Consider the following 23,905-nt stretch of genomic DNA (forward strand, 5'->3'; position numbering starts at 1 on the left):
GAATGAATATGTTCAATAAATTTGAGGGCAAGCTCCTGAATAAATTTAGATATTTCTGGTGAAAAGGTGACATTTTTGGTATGATGGTGCTGTCAGGTCAGGAAGATCACCTAAAGTGTCTGGGGATCACAAGTGAAAAGTCTTGGAATGAGTAGTTGCAGGGAATCTGGTTCTGGACCAAAGTAGAGGCCAAGAGCTCTCAGCACTTCTGCAGCCAGCATCCTCGCCCTGAGCTCACCTGAGCTTCCACACGCCACACAATCCACCAGCACCACATTGAGCAACCTCTCCTCCTCCTCGCTCCTCTCCGACGGATTCTCCAGCCGACGTTTCTCTCCACCTTCACCTGCATATACCTTGTGAAGTATTAAATAAATCTTCTTGCAGTCAACTCCCTGCCTCGTCTCCCAGCTCAGCCACCAGATCAACCTGCTTGCCTCCCAGCCACCTGCACCCCCTCAGTTACATCCTCCACTGTGAGTAATCCAACTTCTACGAAGTCTGCCGGACCTCATTCCCCCTCAGCCAGGGAAGCTTTTGTTCCACCCACAGAACATTATTCAGGTGACCTAAATTCTTGTGGCAGTTTTTTGTTATGTTTGTTATGTTCACACGTATTTACAACCTTCCAGTAATGCCGCTAAAAAACACGGATAGCTTATAAGCTATGAACTTATTGAGAGGAAAGGCAGCACAGTGGGGAACTGCATTATGGGAGGGGGGTTCTGCAGCCCTAGACTCACAAGCTACTTTTGTGAATGAGATACAGAGGGTCTTTGATCACCCTGTACAGGGGTCGGAGGCAGTGAGTAGGCTATTTTCCTTAAGCCAGGGCTCTCAGTCAGCAGCAGCGTACTCCATAGATTTCCGCATCGTAGAAGCCAAGAGTGGTTGGAACGAGCCGGCGCTCGTAGGCTTTTAAAAGAGGGGTTTATCTGAGAGTTTACAAGACGAGTTAGATTCCAGACAAGAGCCAGCTTCCATTGAGCAACTCATCTCCCTAGTTATATGTCTAGACAACAGTCTTAGGGAAAGACAGAGAGAGAGGGCCTCCACCAGACGTAGACCTGCTAGCTCCACCCCAAGTCAGATTCCCCAGTCTCTGCCAGCACCTCAGAGCTCCCCACATCCCACCTGGATCCCCAGAGCTCCCACTGCTGCCCTGGAGGAACCTATGTGGGTGGGAAGAACTCCTTTGTCTCCAGAGGAATGTCAACGCTGTGTTACAAGCCAACTGTGCATCTACTGTGGTCAGTCTGGACACTACCTCGCCTTTTGCCCGGCTCTGCCCAAAGGACCGGCTCGCCAGTGAAAGAGAGCACATTGGTGAGCCAGACTTCCTCAAGTTCCAGCCCTTTTATTCGTCTCAATCTACCAGCGTCCCTCCAGTGGTCACGTGAGTCTATCCCCATTCATGTTTTTGTGGACTCCGGTGCTGACAACGGCTTCATTGACTTCGCCCTGGTAGATCAGACATGCATCCCCATTGAAACCCTGGAAGGCGTTTGGCCACCATAACCCATCGCACTACACCCATCACTTTAACCATCTCTGGAAATCATCAAGTGTCTCCAGCTGTTCATCATCCCCTCACCCTCTTCCCCGGTCGTACTGGGTCTCCCCTGGCTAAGGCTTCACAACCCCCACATAGACTGGTCTGCACCCTCCATTTCCAGCTGGAGCGCCTTTTGCCACTCCCACTGTCTGCACTCCGCGTCTACAGCTGTACAAGTATCTGCTCCCTTCCATCCTAAATCTCCTTATTTGTCTGTGTATGACTGTGCCATCGATCTGCTACCTGGAGCGCAACTCCCCTCCAGCCACCTGTATAACCTATCACACCCTGAGAGAGAGTTGATGTAGGAGTATAACAACAACTCCCTGGCTACAGGCTTAATCGAGTCCTCCTTGTCTCCTCTCGGACCTGGCTTCTTCTTTGTGGGTAAGAAGGATGGGACTCTTTGCCCCTGTATTGATTACTGGAGTCTGAATGACATCACAGTGAAGAATAAATATCCACTTCCCCTGATAGATCCCTCCTTTGCGCCACTGTGTCATGTGAGGATATTTACAAAACTAGACCTTCAGACCGCCTACCACCTTGTCCGCATTCGGGAGGGCGACGAGGGGAAAACAGCGTTTAACACCCCCCTTGGACATTTCGAGTATCTAGTGATGCCTTTCAGCCTTGCTAATGCCCCAGCTGTATTTCAAGCCCTGATTGATGCCATTCTCCGCGACACTTACCTGCGCTCTACCAGAAGGCTCAACTCCCGGCAGGCTCGCTGGTCCCTATTCCTTAGCCGTTTCAACTACACCCTCTCTTACCAACCCGGCTCCCAGAATGGGAAACCAGATACTCTCTCTCGCCTCTACTCCCCTGACACACTCCCAGCTGACCCCGAGCCCATCGTGCCCACTCCCAGGATCATTGGAGCCGCTACCTGGGAAATTGAGACCATAGTGCGGGAGGCCCAACGCAGTCACCCTGACCCTGGTACAGGTCCACCTAACTGCCTGTTCATGCCGGAGGAGGTCTGGTCCCAGATATTACAGTTGGGCCACTCATCCAGGTTCACCTGTCATCCCGGAGCCCAGCAGATGGTTCAGTTCCTTCGCCAGCACTTCTGGTGGCCTAGCCGGTCGAAGGACATGAATGAGTTTGTGGCGGCCTGTGTGGTGTGTGCTTGGAGCAAGGCATCTCATCATCATCCCGCTGGTCTTCTCAGACCCCGGCCTATCCCCAGTCGTCCCTGGTCCCGCATTGCTGTCTGATGGACACACCGCTATTCTCATCATAGTGGATCACTTCTCCAACATGGTTCATTTCATTCCCCTGCTCAAGCTCCCATCCGCATCTGAGACCGCCGACCTTCTAACCCTCCCTGTTTTTCTGGCTCCATGGGATCCCCTCTGACATCGTCTTAGATCGCGGACCCCAGTTCACATCCCAGGTCAGACTGAGAGAGCCAACCAGGACCTAGAGACCACCCTTCGCTGCTTCACAGCCTGTCATCCCACTTCCTGGTCCTCTTTTCTCCCCTGGGTGGAGTATGCCCATAATTCACTCACCAGCTCAGTTGCAGGAATGACCCCATTCATGGTTGCCTACGGTTTTCAACTGCCTCCTCTCTCCGCTTAGGAGAGTGTTTGGACCTACAGATGAAGTTGTTCACTGTGGATTTCAAAACTCTGACCTGAACTCAGCTTCGAGCTACTGTTGGTCAGGGTGACAGACCCCCCATTGACCAAATAGTCAAATCTTCAGCTGCTCCCTTTGTTCTCTCTCTATGGGGTTGCCTGCCCTCAAGTTCTCTTCTCCTGGATTCTTCTGAGTCTAACAGCTGCTTTGAGTTGCCAGCTGCATTTCCAGCAGACCCAAAGAACTTCTCCTCACAGCAGCGATGCAAGGTCCTGCTAGTATTCCAGCTTAGTTAGCACCAGCAGCTGCAACGCAAAGCTTACCAGCTAACTACACAATCCAAGGAACACAAAACAAGTTAGCACCGAGCTGCTATCCTTGTAAATGAAAGGAGCGACTAGTTTCCTCCACCTGTTGTCTTTTATCAGACCTTGCACAGCAAGAACAGTTTTGTTCAGCATTGGAATTACAATCTTCTCCTGCTTGGCTCATCAGCCAAGGAACCACCAGCACCTTTTCTTCAGAGACTGGTAATGGCCATTTTGTTTGAAGTCATCCTTTGCCCATGCCCACTTTGAACCCTAGCCACCATTTGGTTTTGTTCTTCAAGACACACACACACACACACACACACACACACACACACACACACACACACACACCTGTATATAGTACATGTTAGTTAGATTGTGTGTTTTCATCTGTGTGTTAAATAAAACACGTTTGAACCTTGCTGTCTGTTTAATATTGTGCAAGAGTGAATGTTGCCAACCTCTACTCTGTCAAGTACTCAAGTAAACCCTTTGACCATTACTAGCTGGTAGTAACCAATATGGTAATATTGGTTGTAGTTATTAAGTTAATTATTAATCAGAGTCAACAACTGACAGTTTAGTACCTTTTTTATGAGACTGATTTGGTGAATTGGCTATCTTTTCCCTTCTTCAAGGGTGGTGCCCCGAGGTGATCTAATGTAAATTGGATCTTATTATTTATCATAATTAATAATTATTCCTGATAATCATTCTTTATTATTGACAGCCAAATTAAACCCAAAATTCCCTATTAATGTTGCATGAAGCACCACATATGGTGCCCCATGTGAGGCAGTGTGCTGTTGGCAATCATTCATAATTGTGCAATATTACTTTCTGCATAATTTGATATAGTACATGTTAGTTAGATTGTTTGTTTTAATCTTTGTGTTAAAAGACTTTTGAACCTTCATGCCTAATATTGTGCAAGAGTGAATGTTGCCAACCTCTACTCTGTCAAGTACTCCAAAACCCTTTGACCATTACTAGCTGTTATGGTAATTTTGGTTGTAGTTATTAAGCTAATTATTAATCAGAGTCACCAACTGACAGTTGGAAAACTTTGAAACTATGAAAAGCAAAAGTTCAGCTTTCCTCAGGGAGTCAGATTCGGCATAGGAACCACATATGGTGCCCCGTGTGAGGCAGTGTGCTGTTGGCAATCATTCATAATTGTGCAATATTACTTTCTGCATAATTTGATATAGTACATGTTAGTTAGATTGTTTGTTTTCATCTTTGTGTTAAGACTTTTGAACCTTCATGCCTAATATTGTGCAAGAGTGAATGTTGCCAACCTCTACTCTGTTAAGTACTCCAAAACCCTTTGACCATTACTAGCTGTTATGGTAATTTTGGTTGTAGTTATTAAGCTAATTATTAATCAGAGTCACCAACTGACAGTTGGAAAACTTTGAAACTATGAAAAGCAAAAGTTCAGCTTTCCTCAGGGAGTCAGAGTCGGCATAGGAACCACATATGGTGCCCCGTGTGAGGCAGTGTGCTGTTGGCAATCATTCATAATTGTGCAATATTACTTTCTGCATAATTTGATATAGTACATGTTAGTTAGATTGTTTGTTTTCATCTTTGTGTTAAAAGACTTTTGAACCTTCATGCCTAATATTGTGCAAGAGTGAATGTTGCCAACCTCTACTCTGTTAAGTACTCCAAAACCCTTTGACCATTACTAGCTGTTATGGTAATTTTGGTTGTAGTTATTAAGCTAATTATTAAGCAGAGTCACCAACTGACAGTTGGAAAACTTTGAAACTATGAAAAGCAAAAGTTCAGCTTTCCTCAGGGAGTCAGATTCGGTATAGGGACCATTATTTGTATATCACTGCAATATAGCATATATACTTAGAAAGCAACTGATATTTCTAGTATGACAGAAATAGATTAATTTAGACAAACTGGATCCTGTGGTGATACATTAATGTGTGAACCAAATCAACCACTATCTGTATTGCAGCAGGTGTCAGATATTTACTGAGCTAAATGCAGCACATTTAGAAATCCACAGGATATGAGGACTTTCACACTGTGCTATTTTAAGCTGACAATCATTTGTTTTCCTAAAAACAAACTTTTCATGTGTAAAGTATCAGTCATCTGACTCGCCACAGTAAAAATCTAAAGAAAATTAATTAGTTACTTAATGTCGGCTGCTCTCTATTTGCTGAACTTTGTGCTCTTTTCCCCTTTTTAGTGTGAGGAATAAAACTGACGCATTCAGCTTCAAAATTAGAACTTTATTCAGTTTCATAGAAAACATCAGTTTACAATTTGATCATCAGAAAAGTGCTTAACTGAACAACAACAAAAGTCGACACAATCGAGAGAAACAACAATTACGATTCTTTAAAAATGACTCTGCATTGACAGGAAAGGAAGAGCTCCCATTGCCCAGCAATGTTTCCTGACACACTGGATTAAAACTGTTAGTTTTCACACAAACTGTATTTAAAAAAATTAAATCTATAGGGACCGAAACTGTCATCAACTACCTGCAAAATGTAAACCGGAGTCCTTGTATGTGTACACACACTTGGCCAATAAAGTCGATTCTGATTTTGAAATTTTGAAATGTGCTTGGTGGGTTTGTATATTTTATTCTGGCACCAAACCAACCTGTTGCTCCGGCTTAGCGTTACATGCTCTGCGGCCTGAGGTCCTAAAAACTGTGTTTCTTTTATGGATGCAACCACAGTGGAGGTCTGCTGGTTTGGAGATAAAACTGAGAAGACTTGAAGGGTTTAAAGTGCATCAAATAACTCCAGATAACTAAACCTCCTTATCAGAGTCTACAACATTTAGCCCTTTTTGTCGCTGGAGGAGGTTCACTCCAAAAACACCAGTCTGAATTAATTTTTCTTATGCTGTAAATCAAAAATATGCTTGCTGTGTAAACAAAGTAAAATCACTGATATTTGTAGTGGTTGTTCACTTGTTGGAATGAACATTTCTGTGTGTAGTAGTCTAAGCAAAGCCCCCTTCATCATCCCTAATCTTCCTCCGAGCTCCACACTTCACATGATGGGGTAGCTGGCGAGGTTGGCGATGCCGCAGAGGTTGCCACGGTTGCGTGCCATCAGGATGTAGCCTTGTCTGCCCCAGTTCTCGCTCCAACTGTCAGGGGAAAACGACAACAACAGAGGAAGAAAGACATGAGTTGTTTAGCATCGCCAGGAGTCAAACAGCACTTCAGTTCATCAGTTTGTCACCGACACGACAGACAGACGGCCATCAAATCAACGCTACGCCAACAAACAACCTCGCCATTTCATTTTGGTGGCCTTATGAGCCACCTGATGCCGCTCAGACAGGTGATGTGACCCACCTGTTCTTGACGATCCAGTACTTCTTCCCCTTGACACTCACTCCATAACCCACTGCCAGCACGGCGTGATTGATGTCGTCTTTGTTACAGTTGGGGTCGTAGTAAACACCTGGGCACATGACAGAGAGGAAAAGTGAGGAGAGAATCTGAGCTGGAGGGACATCGGTGAACCAACGTATATACATGATGTAGCTTACAGTGACCATTTCACTGTTAAAGATATTATCAAGTTAAAAAAAATCCTCTATGGTGGTGTGTTCAAGGACATTTTCGTAACCTTAATTTCCCCACTCAGTCCAGTTTAAAGCCCGTTCCACATTGCTAGGATGAAAGTTTTGGTGGAGAACTCCCAAATTCCCTAAAAGCAGTCACTTTTAAAGTTGTAATCCGTAAAATTTTTAAGAAATCAGACATTTTTGCTAGGATTTTTTTGGGCAGGGGTCGCCACAAACACAGCTGCAGAAGTCCCAATGTCTTGTCAATAAAATTACAGCTGGAAATTGTCCCAAGGTCTAAAAAAAAATCAACTGGTGTTGCGCTTACAAATGTTGAAAGTCCACAGTCCCTCAGCTAAAATATCTGCTGGTTTTTCACTTAGAAATGTTGAAGCTGTTAATGTTAATGTTAATAGACTAAATAAATTATATTAAATCTGTAAATTTAGTGCCACGTCTGAGCGAGTTTCACTGACCTTTGCTGTAGAACTGGAAGCTGCTCAGCGTGGCGTCAATGCCAATAGATACCGGACCTACTTTATACAGCGCCACAGCCAGTGCGTGCTCGTCGCCCTCTGGGATCTCCTTGTAGCCTCTGCACTCAGCTGCCATGCCTGATGAATTGTAGCGGCATGGCTGGTCCTGCACACGAGACAAAGGAGGAGAAAAACACAGATTTCAGATTGTTGTATTTTCTCTTTGGAAAAAAAAGCTTTTTTTTTTGCTGTCCTAAAGTGCAGTGCTTGAAATGTGAGGAATTCAATTTCGCGAAATCAATTAAATACACACTGCATGGTGATACCCTGAATTTTTAAAGATATTTTCCAAAAACATTCTGAAAAACTGGGAAAAATGTAAAGAAATGCAGAGCTGCAACAATAAGTTCATTGATTAGTTAGTTTAATTTATCCTCCAGGTTCTCAAATATGAGAATTTGCTGCCTTTTCTTGTCTTGTACCACACTAAATTAAATATTTTGGGGTTTCTAACTATTTGGATAAAACAAGAGATGTGGTAATACAATTATAAAGAGAATCCAGTTTTTTGATGTTTTATAGACCAAATAAAGAATCAATTAACAAAAAAAAAGTAAATTTTATAAATGTACATAAATGCTTTCTTAATATTTATGGTGCTGCCGTAGATGTATAAAATGCAAATCAGAGCGAGGTGTTTTCTGTGGGTGGGTGCTCATGAATTACTGCACAAACACACAACTTCATAACTTGGACAAAACAAACTACTTTATTTACTGATTTGGATGAAACCAGATCATATTTTGTGGAGAAAGTATTTTCTTGTTTTCCTCTAGCTGCTCTGCCTCGACTCTGGACAGATAACAGTTACGGTAGCAACAAGAAAAGCTAACTACAGCTAACCAGCAGCCTCCCAATGACCACATTGAGACAGAGGCTGCATACAGCCACTGAAAATGACAAAAGAAGCCAGTTACAGTATTGAGGTGATTTATGGAGTCAGCACTAACTGCCGTTAAATGGAGCTGCTGTTAGGCCCTCACTTTGTGTTGAAAAGTGATCGGTACATAAGGGCGAAGACGTCACTCATAACCTACAGTAGGTACAAAAAACATTATGTTTAAATAAAGGGAGGGTCGAAACTCTTTTGAAATGGGCCAGTTTCACAGAAATTATGGGACAATACCAGTCTAACCCAGCAGGGTGTCACTTTGTGGTGCAAAGTGGTGGCGACAAGGGCTCAGATGGAAAAAAACCCAAAACAAAATGTAATTTTAATGTTCTTCAACGTAGGAAATTTTAGGCAATGTAATAAGGGGATCGTATGAGGTCTGAGTAGATAATCATGTCAGGAAAAATATGCAAAAATGTTATTTATTGAATTTTTAAATATATCTTCTCTGGCCTGTTCTGACTGGGAGTCAACAACAAATGTAAATTAAAATATGAACAGAACTGCTTTTTCATGTTGCCCAATAAATGCATAAATATATTTTGGTCATTAGGGTAGACAAGGATATATTGGGGAGTTTAGTGTCTATATTTCTTCTGACCCAAAGTGTCAGAACACTTGGCTGAAACTGGTTCTGCTTGTGGTTTGTGGCGACAGAACAGGATGTCACAACAATAACAGAAAGAGAACAAGTGTGAACACATGACAGGAAAGACAAATTAAATGTTCTAAAAAAATATTCTAACCTCTGGACGCACGCAATAGTTTATTAAGATGAGACTGATAGCAAGAATTTAGTTAGCAAGTCTTTCTTACCACCCCGGCGTACGGGTAGGCCTCCTCAGAGTCGATGCCTCCGTTATCCTGCACGTACTTAAAGGCGTTGGTCATGTATCCTCCTCCGCAGCCTTGGTTCTCTGAGACGCAGTCCACCAGGTTCTGGGGACTGAGGTCCCTCAGCTGACCCGTCGTCTTGGCCAGCTGGCCCTCGAGGGCCCCGGCCGAGCTGAAGGCCCAACAGGAGCCGCAGGAACCCTGTCAGGAGTGAAGGAAGAGGTTTAGTTTGATGATACAGTTTGATGATGCACAAATCTCTGTCAAAGCCTTCCTGATAACAGTGAGAAGAAACTGAGACTGAAAGAGAGAAATAATAAACAGACATGGCTGAAAATCTCGATTGTTCATAGTTTAGAAGTTGCACATGATTGGTCAGGTATAAAATAAGAATAAATATGTTCATTGCAAAGTAAGATCTATAAATAAGAAAATCAAGTCAGCAAAAAGTTGGATTAGAGCTGGAAGAATAATCAATTAATCTGTCAATCAACAGAAAATTAATCGGCAAAACTGTCAATCATTCACTTGTTCCAGCCTCTCAGATGTGATTTATCCGTCTCATAGTGAACAGAACACCTTCGGCCTCGGCCTCGGCCTCAGTAATCTGAAGAGACGGCACCTTTGGCTTCAGCGAATTGTAAAGACACTTTTTCTGTGTTTCTTTTACATTTTAAAGATTCATTTTATTGAGAAAATACCTCACAGATGAATCAATGATGACAAGAAACATCTTAACACCACATCAGCTGCAAAGAAATCAAACTGATAAATGAGAGATGAAAAACAAAAAGCGTTTTAGTTTGTGTCTTCCTCTGTGTGTCCACTGGGGGGCAGACTTGGACAACTTTGTTTGACATTTCTTGATTGTCAATCATCGTCACTGGTCTGAGCAGGAGGTTTGAGCAGTGCTGGCTGGGAGGAGGAGTGTGTACATGTCACACAGTGAGACACTGATGCAGTGTTTTAAATTAACTTGGTGTTGGTGGAAATGCCACCTTAACAGCATTTGGAGCAGGATTACCCAGACTGGGGCCTGCGGGATGCAGTTTGGCCGCCATAAGGTTCAATTCGGCCCGCCTGATGTAAATCAACATTTATTCTCCTCTATTTATGCTATAGGTAAAAAAAGGCTCTTTAAATATGTAGTGTCCCTAATTATTATTTTTCATAATCTGAGCATGGCAGGCAGGGTGCAGAAGTCAGACAAGTTGGGATCCTGGTAACCATTTTCTATCTTAACAACACAACACACAAGGTGTTTTTGGCCCCTGGCCCCTCATTAAAACACCCCTGAGTCAGAGGATTATAGGACAGTGAAGCTCTCCACTGAAACCTGGACTAATAACCCTAATAGCCCTTTCAGTCAGTGTTTCACCCCCAAAAAAATCCCACTGTGTGGCAAAACGTATGTAGACACCCTCATCAATACTTTCTTCTGGGGCTGTTCTTCACAGTTTGGACCCCTCTGTTCCAAGGAAGGGAAATCTTAATGTTAAAATACGATCAGGACCCTATCAGGAGTCGTGAGAGATAAGAGAACAGGAACTTGTTTTGTTTTTCACACTTCCCTATAATCTGCCTTTTTCTTTTGTGATAACGCCTACTCAGTCATTTTACTTTCTCATAGCCTGCCTCACGAAATAAATAAAAATGACAGATCTCTTTATTTGAACCAACAGCCATAGACAACCGGCAATGATGGGTAAGAAGAAGACATCCCTCTGTTTTTAAAGGCCTATGAAAATTTTTAATTGCAAAGAAAAATGTCAATTCCTGCATTTATTTAAAAACAAACAGTCAACAAGTCAATGTTTCGTTCATAAGGACTTTTTCTCAGTCCTATATACAAATTATCGGCTATAAACCAACCAGTAATATATATAAACCTTTGTTTTAGATGAAAGAAGGCAAACATATAAACTACTGTTCAACGGTTTGTGTTTGTCTCTTTCCTATTTCAACATTAAAAAGCCTTTTTTTCCTTTAGTTTGGCGTGAAAGCACTATCTACACCTGTATTGGACTTTACTGATGCTCTTGTATCTGAATGGGAGCAAATCCCTGCAGCAATGTTTCAAAAAGCTACTTGACTTTCATATAAAGGAGAGCAGAGCTGCTGTGTTTGTGCTCTCTCAGTCTATAAGTATAAAACTCCATGAGAGCATTAGAGTCGTTGTCTGACTATAAACTGTCTTTGAGCCCGGCTTTGAACCCCCCTCCACTACCCCCCTCCTCCTCAAGCAAAGCAGTCTGACACTCTGCTGCTCTAATTTTAAAAACTTTGTAAATGTGTAATCACGTCAGTTTACTGGGGGCTGTTCTCCAATGTGGCTCTGAGCTCGGCTATAACAGAAAATTTGCCTCAAACAAACAAAACATCAAAAACACTACTGAGTCCTCATGAAGGAGCTGCGGAGGAAGCAGCAGAGTTGTTAGTATGCAGAGCGTGCAGTCAGCCAGCTGCATAATTCATGAACAGCAGGAAGCAGAGGAGCCGTTCAATAAATCCTGATTAGAGCTGCAGTTTGATTTACACCCACCAGAGGGCGACGACGGCCTCCATATAAACTGACATTGTATTTACAGGCAGAGGTGTCATTTACACCGGGAATACTGGGTCCTCAACACTATCTGAAATGGCTGATTGTCACTTTTCAAAAGCATAAATTGTCAAAAATGTTGCCGCTTACTCTGCCTTCATATGGTCCATATGTTAAATACTGTTTTATAACAGAGCACTTATGTCCCCACCCCTTGTTTACCAGGATTCTTATCTTATTGTTATAACAGGAAAATGAAAATAGTGTTTTCCGTCTACTGAAATCTGAAATTATATTTTTCAAAGGTTTGAAGTTTCCAGTGTGCAGGACAAACATAATTAATTTTCGGCTGCTTTGTCAAATTAATTGGTGATTAAATCTTTCAGGGAATGTATGTTTTTAGTAATTGCATCAAATCTGCTATGAAAAAAAACATTTATATTTCTATATTTATATTTCCCCAAAAAATGCTAAAACTACATCAAAGTCAGAAACCCTTATTACATAATATCTGTTTACATTAAAATAGCACAACAATGCATTTTAAAAACATAATTTAAAGCAGCATTATGTCGAAATTGGCATTTTTTTGCTAACATTTGTCCTGACTACAAATAAATAAATATCTTAAATCTGTTTTATTATGTCTAGTTTTTGATAAGGGGTTAAAAAAAGAAATTCTGCACTTTAATGTAGAAATGATAAGATTCATATTGCATCCTTATGCAGTTATTACATATATGACACATATTTCAATCAGCTGTGACCATAAAACACATCACATCACATCAGATTGAGATCTTAAGCTTAATTTATGCTTCTGTCTTGAATCCATGGCGTAGCCTCGTTTGCGTACGTGCATTCCCAAAATCACTGATTGAACAGAGCTCGGCCAGGACGCGATCTGCAGCCGAGTGGCACGCCAAAAGGCTAAAGGTGAAGAACCAGAAACACTAAACCTACACCTCAATATCAATAACATAAATTAACACGATAGTCAAACTAAACACTAAATAAAGTTGCATTGAAAACCGCGCTGAGCCTCCAGTGCTTCACCATCAGCTCTCATGTTCATTAGATAACATCACATCATTCTGCTGCTGATCTGCCTGTTGGCACAAAGCACAGATGTACACCATGTTTACATCGTTGTACTTCTTGTTCTGCTCGACCCTTGTTTACATAAATAAAGGCCCGGCTGCCCCGTCCACTCGTAAGTACTAATTACACTGAATAATCAAACTCATTCTTTTGTTTTCAAAGTCTATTAGCAGCACTGAGAACGGGCTGTTTCCTCCGGCTGGTCATGTGATCGCACTCTGACTTTTATTTTCCTGGAAGGTTGAAACCAGAGAAGAATAAAGGATGTTTTCATTTTATAATGAATGTCATTCAGCGTTTTTGAGGCTATTACACCACTCACACATGCTGGAGGACTTTTTAAAGTATGTGGTCAAGAAGTTACATGCGTGAAAAGGGCCAGAATTCAGAAATAATATGATCCAATATCTCTGAGATTCTGTAGAGAATACGGACCATTTCTGATGCACGATATCAGTATTGGTTGATGTAACATATCGGGTCAAATATGGACTCTATATACTCCATGAGGACATGTGACATACAAAGATGCATGTTGTTTTTGTCCCATATTGGGAGCTGGAAATGATCTGAAACTAATGATTAGAGACTTTCCCTCTGAATATTATCCCATCTGTGTAATCATAAAACTTAAATAATCAGCAGATCATTTGCTGTTTTATCAGATGAACTTTCTACTGTAACTTCATATTGTCTAACTTAATCTTTAATATTTTATTGCATGAATATTCCAAGATATGATCCAAAGTATTTCTTCCTATTAACTGATATACATACAGTATATATATATGTATTTTATATTTCCATAGTTTTCCTCTCAATGTGTTATTTCTTTATATGTTCCCAGCAGATGTGATTATTTTTGCCTCTGCCTCTAACAGTCACATTTCCCCACAGAAAACAATGAATTGTTGTGTTTCCTTCTCAGCATTTTGCCTGAAAACAGCCCTGGGAACTTTTCGCTCAGTTTCCCTCCCAAACCCTCAGACAAACACCATCGCATGCCTAAAAACCCAACAGAACAGCTGCTGTATTCTGTATCTCAGTAACCTGGAAACTTTTGACAGGAATGTGACTAAATTACCAGCAGGTTCTTCCACTTTCCTGTCCATAAATTCATCTTTCAGTCGAACTTCCTGTGCAGGACTCGGCAGAGTCCATTCATGAGTACATTTCTGTTTGTGGATGTGAGTCTTGTTGTGGCTCATGCTCACCCATCTCTCTCTGTTCACCAAACACACAAGATTGTTTTCATCCTTGATGTATTTTCTCTTGTCGAACTGACTCACTGTAGAAAACACTTCCGATGATGCATTAACCTCTCAGATCCTGAACGGGCTCTTTTCTACTCTCTGAGGCCAGAGCAGGCCCATTCCTCTCTCCAAAACAAACTTGGACAAGCCTCTCTTACGGAAGACATTTTGATGTCGTGTCACAGAAGGAAAAGCACAGATTTAAACTAGATTTGTTCGTGTGTCCTTCTGCGGAAAACTACCAAGAAACAACCTAATCTTAAAGCTCCCGTGAACTGGATATTGTGTTAAAAGACGTGTGCTGGATGATGTCTGACCTGGTCCTTCACTGGAGTCACCATGCCCCTCTTGCGATAGTCAATGTATTTGGGAAGCTTGGTGACGTTGTCGTCCAGAGCCATGGTGAAGCTGCGATCGCGGTTCATCGGGATCTGCAGGCCGGCCATCTTCTCGGACACTTCCTCTGACGTCTGTGTGAAAAAGAGTTAACACAGTTTATATCTTAACATAATTTTTCTGAGGATGTCCTTCAAATATTGAGTGTCAAACAATACACAGAAAGAAAAGAGTGCAGAAGTTAAAGGAGACGGGGGCCATGGTCCACGACAAACAGCTCAAGAATTAATCGATACCAGCTGTTTGTGACACGACATCAAACATGTTCAGTGTTTTATTGTTTATTTTGAATGTTGTGTCTTCCCCCAGTCTGGAGCGATGTCGGACTAATGTTGTAATGTTGAGAGACGGTCAAGAAAAACATCAAGCCTCCTCTGAAGCCAAATAAATAAGTAGTAGTAGGTTTGGTGCTGGCAACTTATTAACCTCCATGTTTATACCTCAATGCTAGCTCAGTTAGCGTTAGCTTTGTTTTTATACAAAACCCGTTTTACTCTGGGATCATCTCCGGTACAACAATATTAGTCATTTTTAGACCATTTTGTGCCACAAAAATAATTAAAAGTTGAAGCATAATAGTACAAGTAGAGCTTTTTTAAAGTGCAATTAAGTTTTAATTCTTATTCAGATATTGGAATTGGGAAGTGAAAAAGTATCAAAATATTTAGAATAAATAAAACCACACAACAGGCGATATCGATATCAAGGTCATACATATATCGATAAGTTGATAATTATCGCGACAGGTTGTGCCACCTCGACAATACATGACGTGAACCTTTCCTCGGTTCCTGGAATAATCTGGAGAGATAAAAATGTTTTGGGACGGGAACAAGAGACGAGAGGCGGAGAGGATTTATTTTTAGACTGGAGACAAGAACAAGTAAAAGCAGATATGGGAGCAGGAGGATTTGATTCAGCGGGGTGACAGAGGATGAAAAGTGTTTCATGAAGAGGGTTTAAAACAGTTTACTCCAGAGTGAAATGTCATTTATCTGAACTGTACCACTGTCAGAGAGTGACACCAGGAGGTGATGGCTTCAAGATTTACAGAACAGAGACATAAAAGAAGAAGCGGACGAGGAATTACAGTAATGACTCCCGTGCTGTCAGAAAGAAACTGCTGGTTGTACGATATTTAGACAATCATTTAAAAATACCCTGTCTTTTATTATTATTAGAATTCCCCAGTGCTTTCATTACAGCTCATTCTGCAAACAGGAAGATCATTAACGGAAGAAAAACAGACCATCTGTTAATTTCTTTCATTTCACTTAAGTGCTTCCAGTCAAACTGAAAATGAAAATCCATCCTTCATTTCCCGGCCACCTGTTCTTACATAAACATAAAATTGGCTATTTATCCAGAATCCGCATGTGTATACATGTTCCTGTCATTAATAAACGAGGCCAAGCACCGGCGGGCTGTATTTCACGCGTCGTGCTCTCCCTCCCATTTTTTGATGCACAGCTTGTTAAAAGCCAGCATCCTGATGCATAAAACAACCATCAGTCATGACCCGCGCTGACATACGTTGTCGCTGACTGCAGCTGATTTAAAGGACACCAAACCTCCATTTTGTTTCACCTCGGTGGGCTGCAGCATTCGTGAGTGCAGAGAGACGACAGGAGCTAAGAGGGAAAACATGAATCTGTGACACTGAGGAGGAGCAAGTTTCAATTCACACTTCGCCGCTTTGTGTCTTGTAAAAGATGTGCGACGCTGGTGGGGAAAATGAAACAGGATTCTCACTAATGAACGCACTTAGCAGACTGATCAATTATCACTTGCTGCAGTTGCTAATGACAGTTGTATCTCAGCTTGTGCTTTGGATGCAAAGTGAGACAAACTGTTCAGACTGTAGCTGAGAGTGACTCCATGCTGATGGATTTCTCGATTTTTCTTGGCGACTATTTTCTTAATCAAATAATCTTTTATTTGATTTATTGTAACCTTTTATTTAAACTGTCGGTCTGAGTCCTATTTTTTTTACAAAATACTGACGAAAATAATCGTTAGTTGGAGCCCTCAGATGCAGCCAAGCTCTGGTCTGTTTTGCAAAGTAAACAAACCGTTGTCAATTGTTAAATTGCTTCCTGCAGAGAAAGAAACAAACTCATTACATTTCTGTTTCTTTGTTATTCCAGGCTAAATATTCTCTCTATGAATTGACGTGTATTGATTAGTATATTTTTGCATGTAGGCAGGCGCAGTCATGTATGCTCACGCATGTGTACAGTAGCTACCCACCCTGAAAAATAAAGCTCCCATGACAGCTGAAGTGCAACTGAAGCGCTGTGTATATGATAGTGAACTGAATCTCTTTGTTGGTCAGACAAGATGTTAGAAGACGTCGCCTCAGGCTGAAGGAAATTATAATAATCATTCACTATTTTTCTGACAATAAAGAAAATAATCGAGATATTAATTGATAATGTAAAGAATCGTTCGTAGCAGCTTGAATGCATGAAACAAGATCAGTTCCCGAGGTGTATGAATGGCAGCCGAGCATTATACTGTAGTGACAGGTGGTGAATTTGTACTTCATTAACCTGAGACGAGTGGCTGGTGTCTGCAGCACAGCAGCTGGGCTGACGCACTGATATCATGGAGAAAACTGATAAATGGGTGTCTTGTTTGTTTGTTATTGGGTGGTTAAGCCAAAACGACTGAAACTGAATGTGCTGGAAACGATCTGATGTCTGTCAGTGTGTACAGTGCATTTGGCTGTCGGCTGATAATAGAGACCATCTTGAAAGACAAATGTTATCTTGTCTGATATGGCACGAAATTGGGGGATTATAGTGCCGTGATTTGATAAGAAACACGTCAGAGTTAATAGTCGTTTGCCTTCTCGTGTGTACATTAACATGCTAGTCTGTCAGGGCCTCTGGCAACCAGTTAAAAAAGGTGTCTGTAACAGTCTGTGTCTGCTGGATTGGGGATATTGTTGGGCTCATATCATGGAGTCTGGTATGACATGTGGTAAGATATGAACCTGAGCCTGCAGGACGGCCTCAGACTCACCATGTCTCCCAGGTGGTTCATCCCCAGCTCGTAGGAGTGCATGCCCAGCGCCGCCTCCTGGTTGTGGGCTTCAATCATCCGCATGTTCTTCTCCCAGACGGCTCTGCGAATCTCTTCTTCGCCCTGAGACAAAAAACAAGTGTCACTTTGAGTCAAAACACCAGCAGTCAGGATCCAATTCTTCTCACCAGACACTGATGAGGCTACCACCTTCATTTCATTCTTCACTTAACTTCCTTTTTCCTTCCTTTCGTCATTAGCACCTGACAGCGAAAAAGAAATGAATCTGGGCAAATAGGGCAAATTTGTGTTTTTAATTAGCGAGGAAAGGAAGCTTGTCTGTGTTACAACCCCATTTCATTAATTAGGCCAATTAAACCGGTGCATGTTCACATAACAATGTTCCCTAGTGCGGCTAATACAGCAACATAACTGTCCACTGCAGCTGTAACGTGTTAAAATATGATTTTACTCTTTGAATACTTCAGCTATACTGCACTTGTCTGTTATGAGTCCTTTCATTTATATGCAAACTGTTGATGTCCGTCACAATGTGAGGGAATAAGATAGAGCCAAGTGCCTGGTTGGTTACCTTAAAGACATGCACGCTCTACTTAGTATTCGTAGTCTTAACAACCATTAGCATAACTATAATCACCATTTCTATCTTGATATCCATTCCCAGTAATGGAAAATGCAAATGATGCGAGGAGACTTTGATTCTATTACATTGATGTCGGTTCAAGGAGGGCCGAATTAGAGGAACTGTTGGAGGAATGCTGATTAAAATCACTGTGAGGAGGGAGAGCTGCACGCTTTTTCTGCTGACTACACAGGAATGTAAATAATACACCGCCAACGCACACGTTCAGATACATACATGCATGATTACAGATTCAAAACAACACGAAACACACTAAACATGCGGTACTGTAGATAAACTGCACACATGCATCTACACACACACAAACAAACACACTCTGCAGCTGAGGAGCGCTGACCTCTAGCCGGAGGTGAAGAGCAGAGGGAGAACAGATGCCTCAGTGAGCGCTCAGGAAATAAAAAAAAATCCATGGTCAACTCTGGTTCAACACCAACTAAAACCACATTTCCTTCCTCCTTCACAGCCAGGAATTAGAACAAGAAAAGAAGAAGAAGACTGGGAAGTGTAAGAAAAAAACAAGGGTAAAACAGAGTTGAAAATGCTTGTAATCCAGGTTGTCTGATTCAAGAGGTCTTCCTTAACCAAAGTAAAAGAAAGACAGTCAGTTTGGTGAAAGTGGGTCTCCAGCCTTTTGGAAAATTAACTTTTCAGAATTACTGGCTAAAGATGAGAAAGATTAAGCCACTGTAAATTCTCATTGTGCATGTCCTGCTTTACTTTCGGTTCTCCATCTGTGTTGTTTCTCCGGGGGCCAAAACAAGGAAGTAGAGCAACCGCTGCTGGCCCCACATTTCTTTTGTTTATACAGTCAGCGTTGTTTCCTCTATTGTCTGGCACAAGATCAACATGCCTGACTGTATGTGTTAACAGTCATTGATACGAGACAACACTCTGTCAGCAGCAGTCTTGTTTTGACAGAGAGGGTGTTTCTCTTGTGTACTCAGATCTTTCATTTAAGTAAAATTAGCAATACTACATTGTGCAAGTACTAAGGTAATTATTTAAATGCATTACTTTTATGTTTAACAAAGTAAAACTACAAAAATATCAACATCAAAAGTACCAAAAGTAAAAATACTGATTATGCAGATTATTTCAGAATATTATATTTTGGGTATCATATTATAATTAGCTATAATGTAGTTTGTTAATTTCTTCTCTGGGATTAATAAAGTTTTAACAAACCACAATATTACATTTGCCAACATTCAGTGTTGTACGTTTGTCACAACATCAGAATAAATCCAGCCGAATGCAGATGTGTTACTGGCGACAAGCTACTTAACGGTTGACGAGAAACATCTGCTCAGTTTAACGCTGCCTCAACAGAGCTGCAATCCTCCTGAACAAACACCCGCCAGACCGGCGACGGCAGAAACAGGCCGCCGAGAGAGAGAGCGAGGAGACCGACACTCAACTGACTGGCTGTTAAATTAAGTCAGCCGGAGACAGACGGTGAGTCAAAGCACAAAAGACGCCCACATGTTGAAAGAATGACTGAAGCACAGAGAGAAGAGAGAAGAGGGGGTGCAGAGAGCCCGAAGACAGAAAAAAGTAACATCTGCACGCAGACATAAGACACAGATCAGAGGTAGAGTCACTGAAACTGTTCAATAAACTCCCTTTTTTCTAGAACAACTGAGACTCCAGCTATAATTCAAATTTGACGTCCATTCCCATGAATGCACTCTAATCTTTTCCCTGACTGCTGTCCATTTCTTTCTCCTCTTATAATTAAAGAGAAAAAGAGGACTTGATGCAACTCTTAAAGAATTTGCAACGCTGCAGTTCTGAGTCATTTGGATACAAAGTCAGATTTGTATATCAAGATTTGTAAACTTTCTTTAAAAGGACAAAGTTTGGTTGTATACAAACCTCTTGGGTTCAGATGTGGTCTGTCAATAAGATATGAGGCCACAAAGGTACACAGCTTCATCGAAGTATGCAGCTTATAAATTAGTTAAAGTTGTTTTTTTTTGGGTCTCTGACCTTTTTGCTTTTCGCTGTCAAGTCAAAAGAGACCCAGAAAACCAACAACCTTGTCCTTACAGAGAGGTTTAAGAAGTGGAATCATGGTAGAAAGGGACCAGCAGCAATGAATTATATGCAACATTATTATTATTTAGAAATTAGTGATTTACTACCACTTATTAAACCCGCCCCTCAAATAGTTCAGCTTCCTCATACAAAGCAGCATCCTGTATCATCACATATATTCTTATCTGCTGATTTCAGACATGTTAATCTCTTATCTAAGGCTTTGGAAGTCATGACATCTCATGTCATCATTTTTTAAACCTTAATGACTTAAAAACTCCGGACTTTGAAAAAGGTGCACTTTGTGAGATTTGGCCAGAATTTGAAGGTAGCTCCAAAAATATCAGGGCAGCATGTGAGCGAAACCGACAACTACTGCTGACTGTACTCTGTAGCTGCTGTAGCTAGCTGCTGTCAGCTAAGTAGCTCAGTAAGCCATGAAGCTAGTGGTTTTATTCGCTAACTTGAATTTGCCTCGGATCACGGGCTCAGCCGCCTCCAAGTCAACAATATCAAGCTCGTCTTAGCTTGGTAAAAGAAAGAAAAACATGAATTCAAAGGATGTACGGTTGTATTTTTCTGTTTAGGAAAGAAAACAAGTGTAAAAATATCTCTTTTCTTGACATGTTGTGAGTTTTTTTGTTTATTTATTAGGCTAGGGAACTTTCCCAGCTACAACTATCAGACAATCGCCTCCTGGGGGCAAAGCTGTTTCTTCACACTTGGTTGTTTAATGAATGATTTCAACAAAAATTCTGTCCACATCTTACATCACGCTACACTGCAAGACATTTTTGATTTCATTTGACATTGTAGAGGTCTTTTTTTGCAGACACTCACCAGGCCATTGTATTCCCTCCTGTGTGTGAGCTTCCACTCGTCCCACTGGTTGTCCAGAGTCGTTTCATCCAGGTGACCCAGAGCTGAGGCTGCCAGCAGCAACAGGCACACACACTGCAACATCCTGCAAGAACAGGGAAACAAAATGTGTTTTCGTGACACCAAAACCAGCGCTCAAATACACAGAAGACCTGAACTTGTCTCGAGTCTGGCTGTGAGAGTCAAACCTGCGAGGATAAATAAAGGATATAAACTGAAACACACTTTAAAATGACTCCTGTAGACTGATTCATCATCACATGATGGTTTGCAGTCACTGAGTCACATATGCTTGTTTATATTTCCAATGAAGCCCTCCAAAAAACTGAGTGAGGGAAAACAACTGTGCAGCAGTCAGTGGCATAAAGCAGACAACTGTTCTGAGAGCTGTTTCCATTAAAGTCTGGAGATCATTTCTGCAGATATTTGCTTTTCTTTGCCACTAACATGAACAAAATTTGACGGTCGACATGCAAGTACCAGCCACCAGATACAGAATCAGTCTCCAGTGAACTAAATAGGTCAATTTTTTTCCCCTCCTCGCTCTCTCATCAGGGATTCAGACTCTCTGAACATTTTCAAGTCTGGACTTGAAACTGTCTGAAGTTTTTTCTCCAGCTTTGCTTCACTCAGCTTTTTCCTGCCATCTGTCATTCATCAGCTCCCCCCCCTTGTTTCTCTCGTTTTACTACATCCTGCTTCTAATCTGCATTTGTGTCTGTTTCTAGGAAAAGCCACCAACCTAAACGAAAAGTAGAAAACAAACTGTTTGCTTTAACTTTGAGGCTGTCTCTCGTATGTCTTCACCCTTGGATGATTCTGTTTCATGATCTATGCAAATCATTTACAGTCAAACAGAAAAAATGTGCCTTGTTGAGTCTGAAGAAAGCTCCTCGAGGTAGTTTCCTTGTTTTAAAAAGGAGTTAATGCACATGCAGAATCAATATTTTGAATTAAATATGTCTCATGGTGTATTTTTCCATGAGTCCCCCCCCACATTAACTCTGTTAAAGCTGCAGCTCTGACTTCCAAAACTCTTTCTATTAAGGTGCAACTAGGTCAAAAATCATCCTCTAATCCTAATCCTATTAAGACTAATTACTTTCTTAGCTGGAAAAAAAAATAGGTTTGAATTTATGTGAGCCTAAACTCAAAAGGGGAGAAATCAAAGTCTTCACTGGAAAATCAGTGAATTCTGCATCGATTCAGCTCAGTTACACACAAGTTGGTTTGCCTTTAGTGCAAAACATCAGCGTGACTAAAACTCACACACCGCTCAAGAGAAGCAATTCACAGAACTGAAAGTTGAACTTTGTACCAGAAATCAACAGGAAGACAATAAACTTTACCTTAAATCCAAAAAGTCGGAGAGTTTGGTGAAGTTTTCTGGGTCTGCCACCGTCTTCCTCTGCTCTCAAAGTAGGTCAGTGTTTGAGTTTATATTGGATGCATTTTGAGGAAGTACAATGGGAACTGCAGGTCCTGGGAGGAGTTTCTTTTCTTTTCTTTTTTTTTTTCCAGGCAGGGGAATTACATCTGGTTTCACTCAAACAGCAAAGATGCCAGAACCAGATGATGTCAGGTGTCGGATTACAACGGCACGTGAAGTCTCCAGACGCTGACGGTGAACTCGGAGCACAGATAACATTCTGGGGCACTGTTTGAAAGATTAAGAAGGCTCTTAGATTTTTAATAAAAATGGCATCTCGGACTTGGATTATTTATCAGGCCATCGTTAAATATGAACATGTGCTTAGTTTCTTGGCTACAAAAACCAACGATATGAAAGAGTAAAGACCTAGACTTTTATTTTATTTTGAAGTTGTCTCCTTCCAAATCTGAAGAAAAAAACTGTATTTAATGTCGATTAATAGACGGATTTGACACCTTGACAACACGGTTTTGTATTGAAGAAGGCGCGACACTGTTGTACCACATGCTTAACACACTGGAACTTAACGTGCATTTGATAAAACTCAAATTTAGAAAACTCTGATATGACAACACGTAAATAGTGCAAATAGTGCAATAGCAAATAGTGATGAACATGGCTCCCATATGCATGTTGCAGCCATGTTTTGTGCATTTTTTTCCCTAATTGCAGCTTGTATTTTGTCTGTTGTATGTGCTTTCTTAAATCGCGATGTGTTGTGCTCCCAGGGCCACAATATCCAAGTCATTTCAGACTTTTTTAACATATGAAAAGCTCCAGTGTGTAGGATTTAGCTGCATCTCGCGGTAAGGTTGCAGATTGCAACCAACTGATTACGCCCCATCGAAGCGTGCAGGAGAATGTTGGCTGTTAAAAATGGGAAAATGCAAAAGCCCCTCTGTAGAGTCAGTGTTAAGTGTGTACGTTGTGGGCTACTGTAGAAACATGGCGGTGCAACATGGTGGACTTCATGGAAGAAGAGCCGTTTTATTCCACGTTTTACACGCATACCATTTCATGTTTTAGTTACTACAAGCAGTTATTGTTCTGCAAAAATAGATATTATAGAAAAACAAATGAAATACATCGTTTACTGCCATGTTCAGTATCAACTTTATCGTTTCAGTTTCATTTCAGTGCATGAATATTATAATATGGCACCTGTCAAAAGTGATAATGTCATGATTTAATAAGAAAGACATTATAAATCAAGTGTTTCCTCATGTAACAAACAAGTGAAACATATTTAGGCTTTTGTTAAACACCAACTTATTTTCTACATTAACCAGAGACCAAGC

The 23,905-nt window shown here is 41.4% G+C and overlaps 1 protein-coding gene across 1 annotated transcript; it reads right to left on the reverse strand.

Moving 5' to 3' along the window:
• Positions 1 to 5,690: 5,690 nt before the first annotated feature.
• Positions 5,691 to 22,584, reverse strand: ctsk (cathepsin K). Its single transcript, XM_073486103.1, has 8 exons — positions 22,525 to 22,584; positions 21,137 to 21,260; positions 17,596 to 17,718; positions 14,490 to 14,642; positions 9,259 to 9,477; positions 7,491 to 7,656; positions 6,800 to 6,908; positions 5,691 to 6,588 (listed from the first exon to the last, which is right to left on the reverse strand). The coding sequence occupies exons 2-8, from the start codon at positions 21,257 to 21,259 to the stop codon at positions 6,489 to 6,491; spliced, it is 993 nt and encodes a 330-aa protein (XP_073342204.1). The 5' UTR covers position 21,260; positions 22,525 to 22,584; the 3' UTR covers positions 5,691 to 6,488.
• Positions 22,585 to 23,905: the final 1,321 nt, after the last annotated feature.

The sequence above is a fragment of the Pagrus major genome, chromosome 17, assembly GCF_040436345.1.
Source record: "Pagrus major chromosome 17, Pma_NU_1.0".
Classification (NCBI taxonomy): domain Eukaryota; kingdom Metazoa; phylum Chordata; class Actinopteri; order Spariformes; family Sparidae; genus Pagrus; species Pagrus major.

Bases quoted from the DNA above. Each gene is read 5' to 3' on its own strand.
- ctsk (XM_073486103.1), bottom strand. From the start codon at position 21,259: ATGTTGCAGTGTGTGTGCCTGTTGCTGCTGGCAGCCTCAGCTCTGGGT. The intron at 7,657-9,258 runs GTAAGAAAGACT...TCTCGTGTGCAG, and splicing joins CCTACCCGTACGCCGGGGTG to GACCAGCCATGCCGCTACAA. The intron at 6,909-7,490 runs GTCAGTGAAACT...TCATGTGCCCAG, and splicing joins CTTCCAGTTCTACAGCAAAG to GTGTTTACTACGACCCCAAC.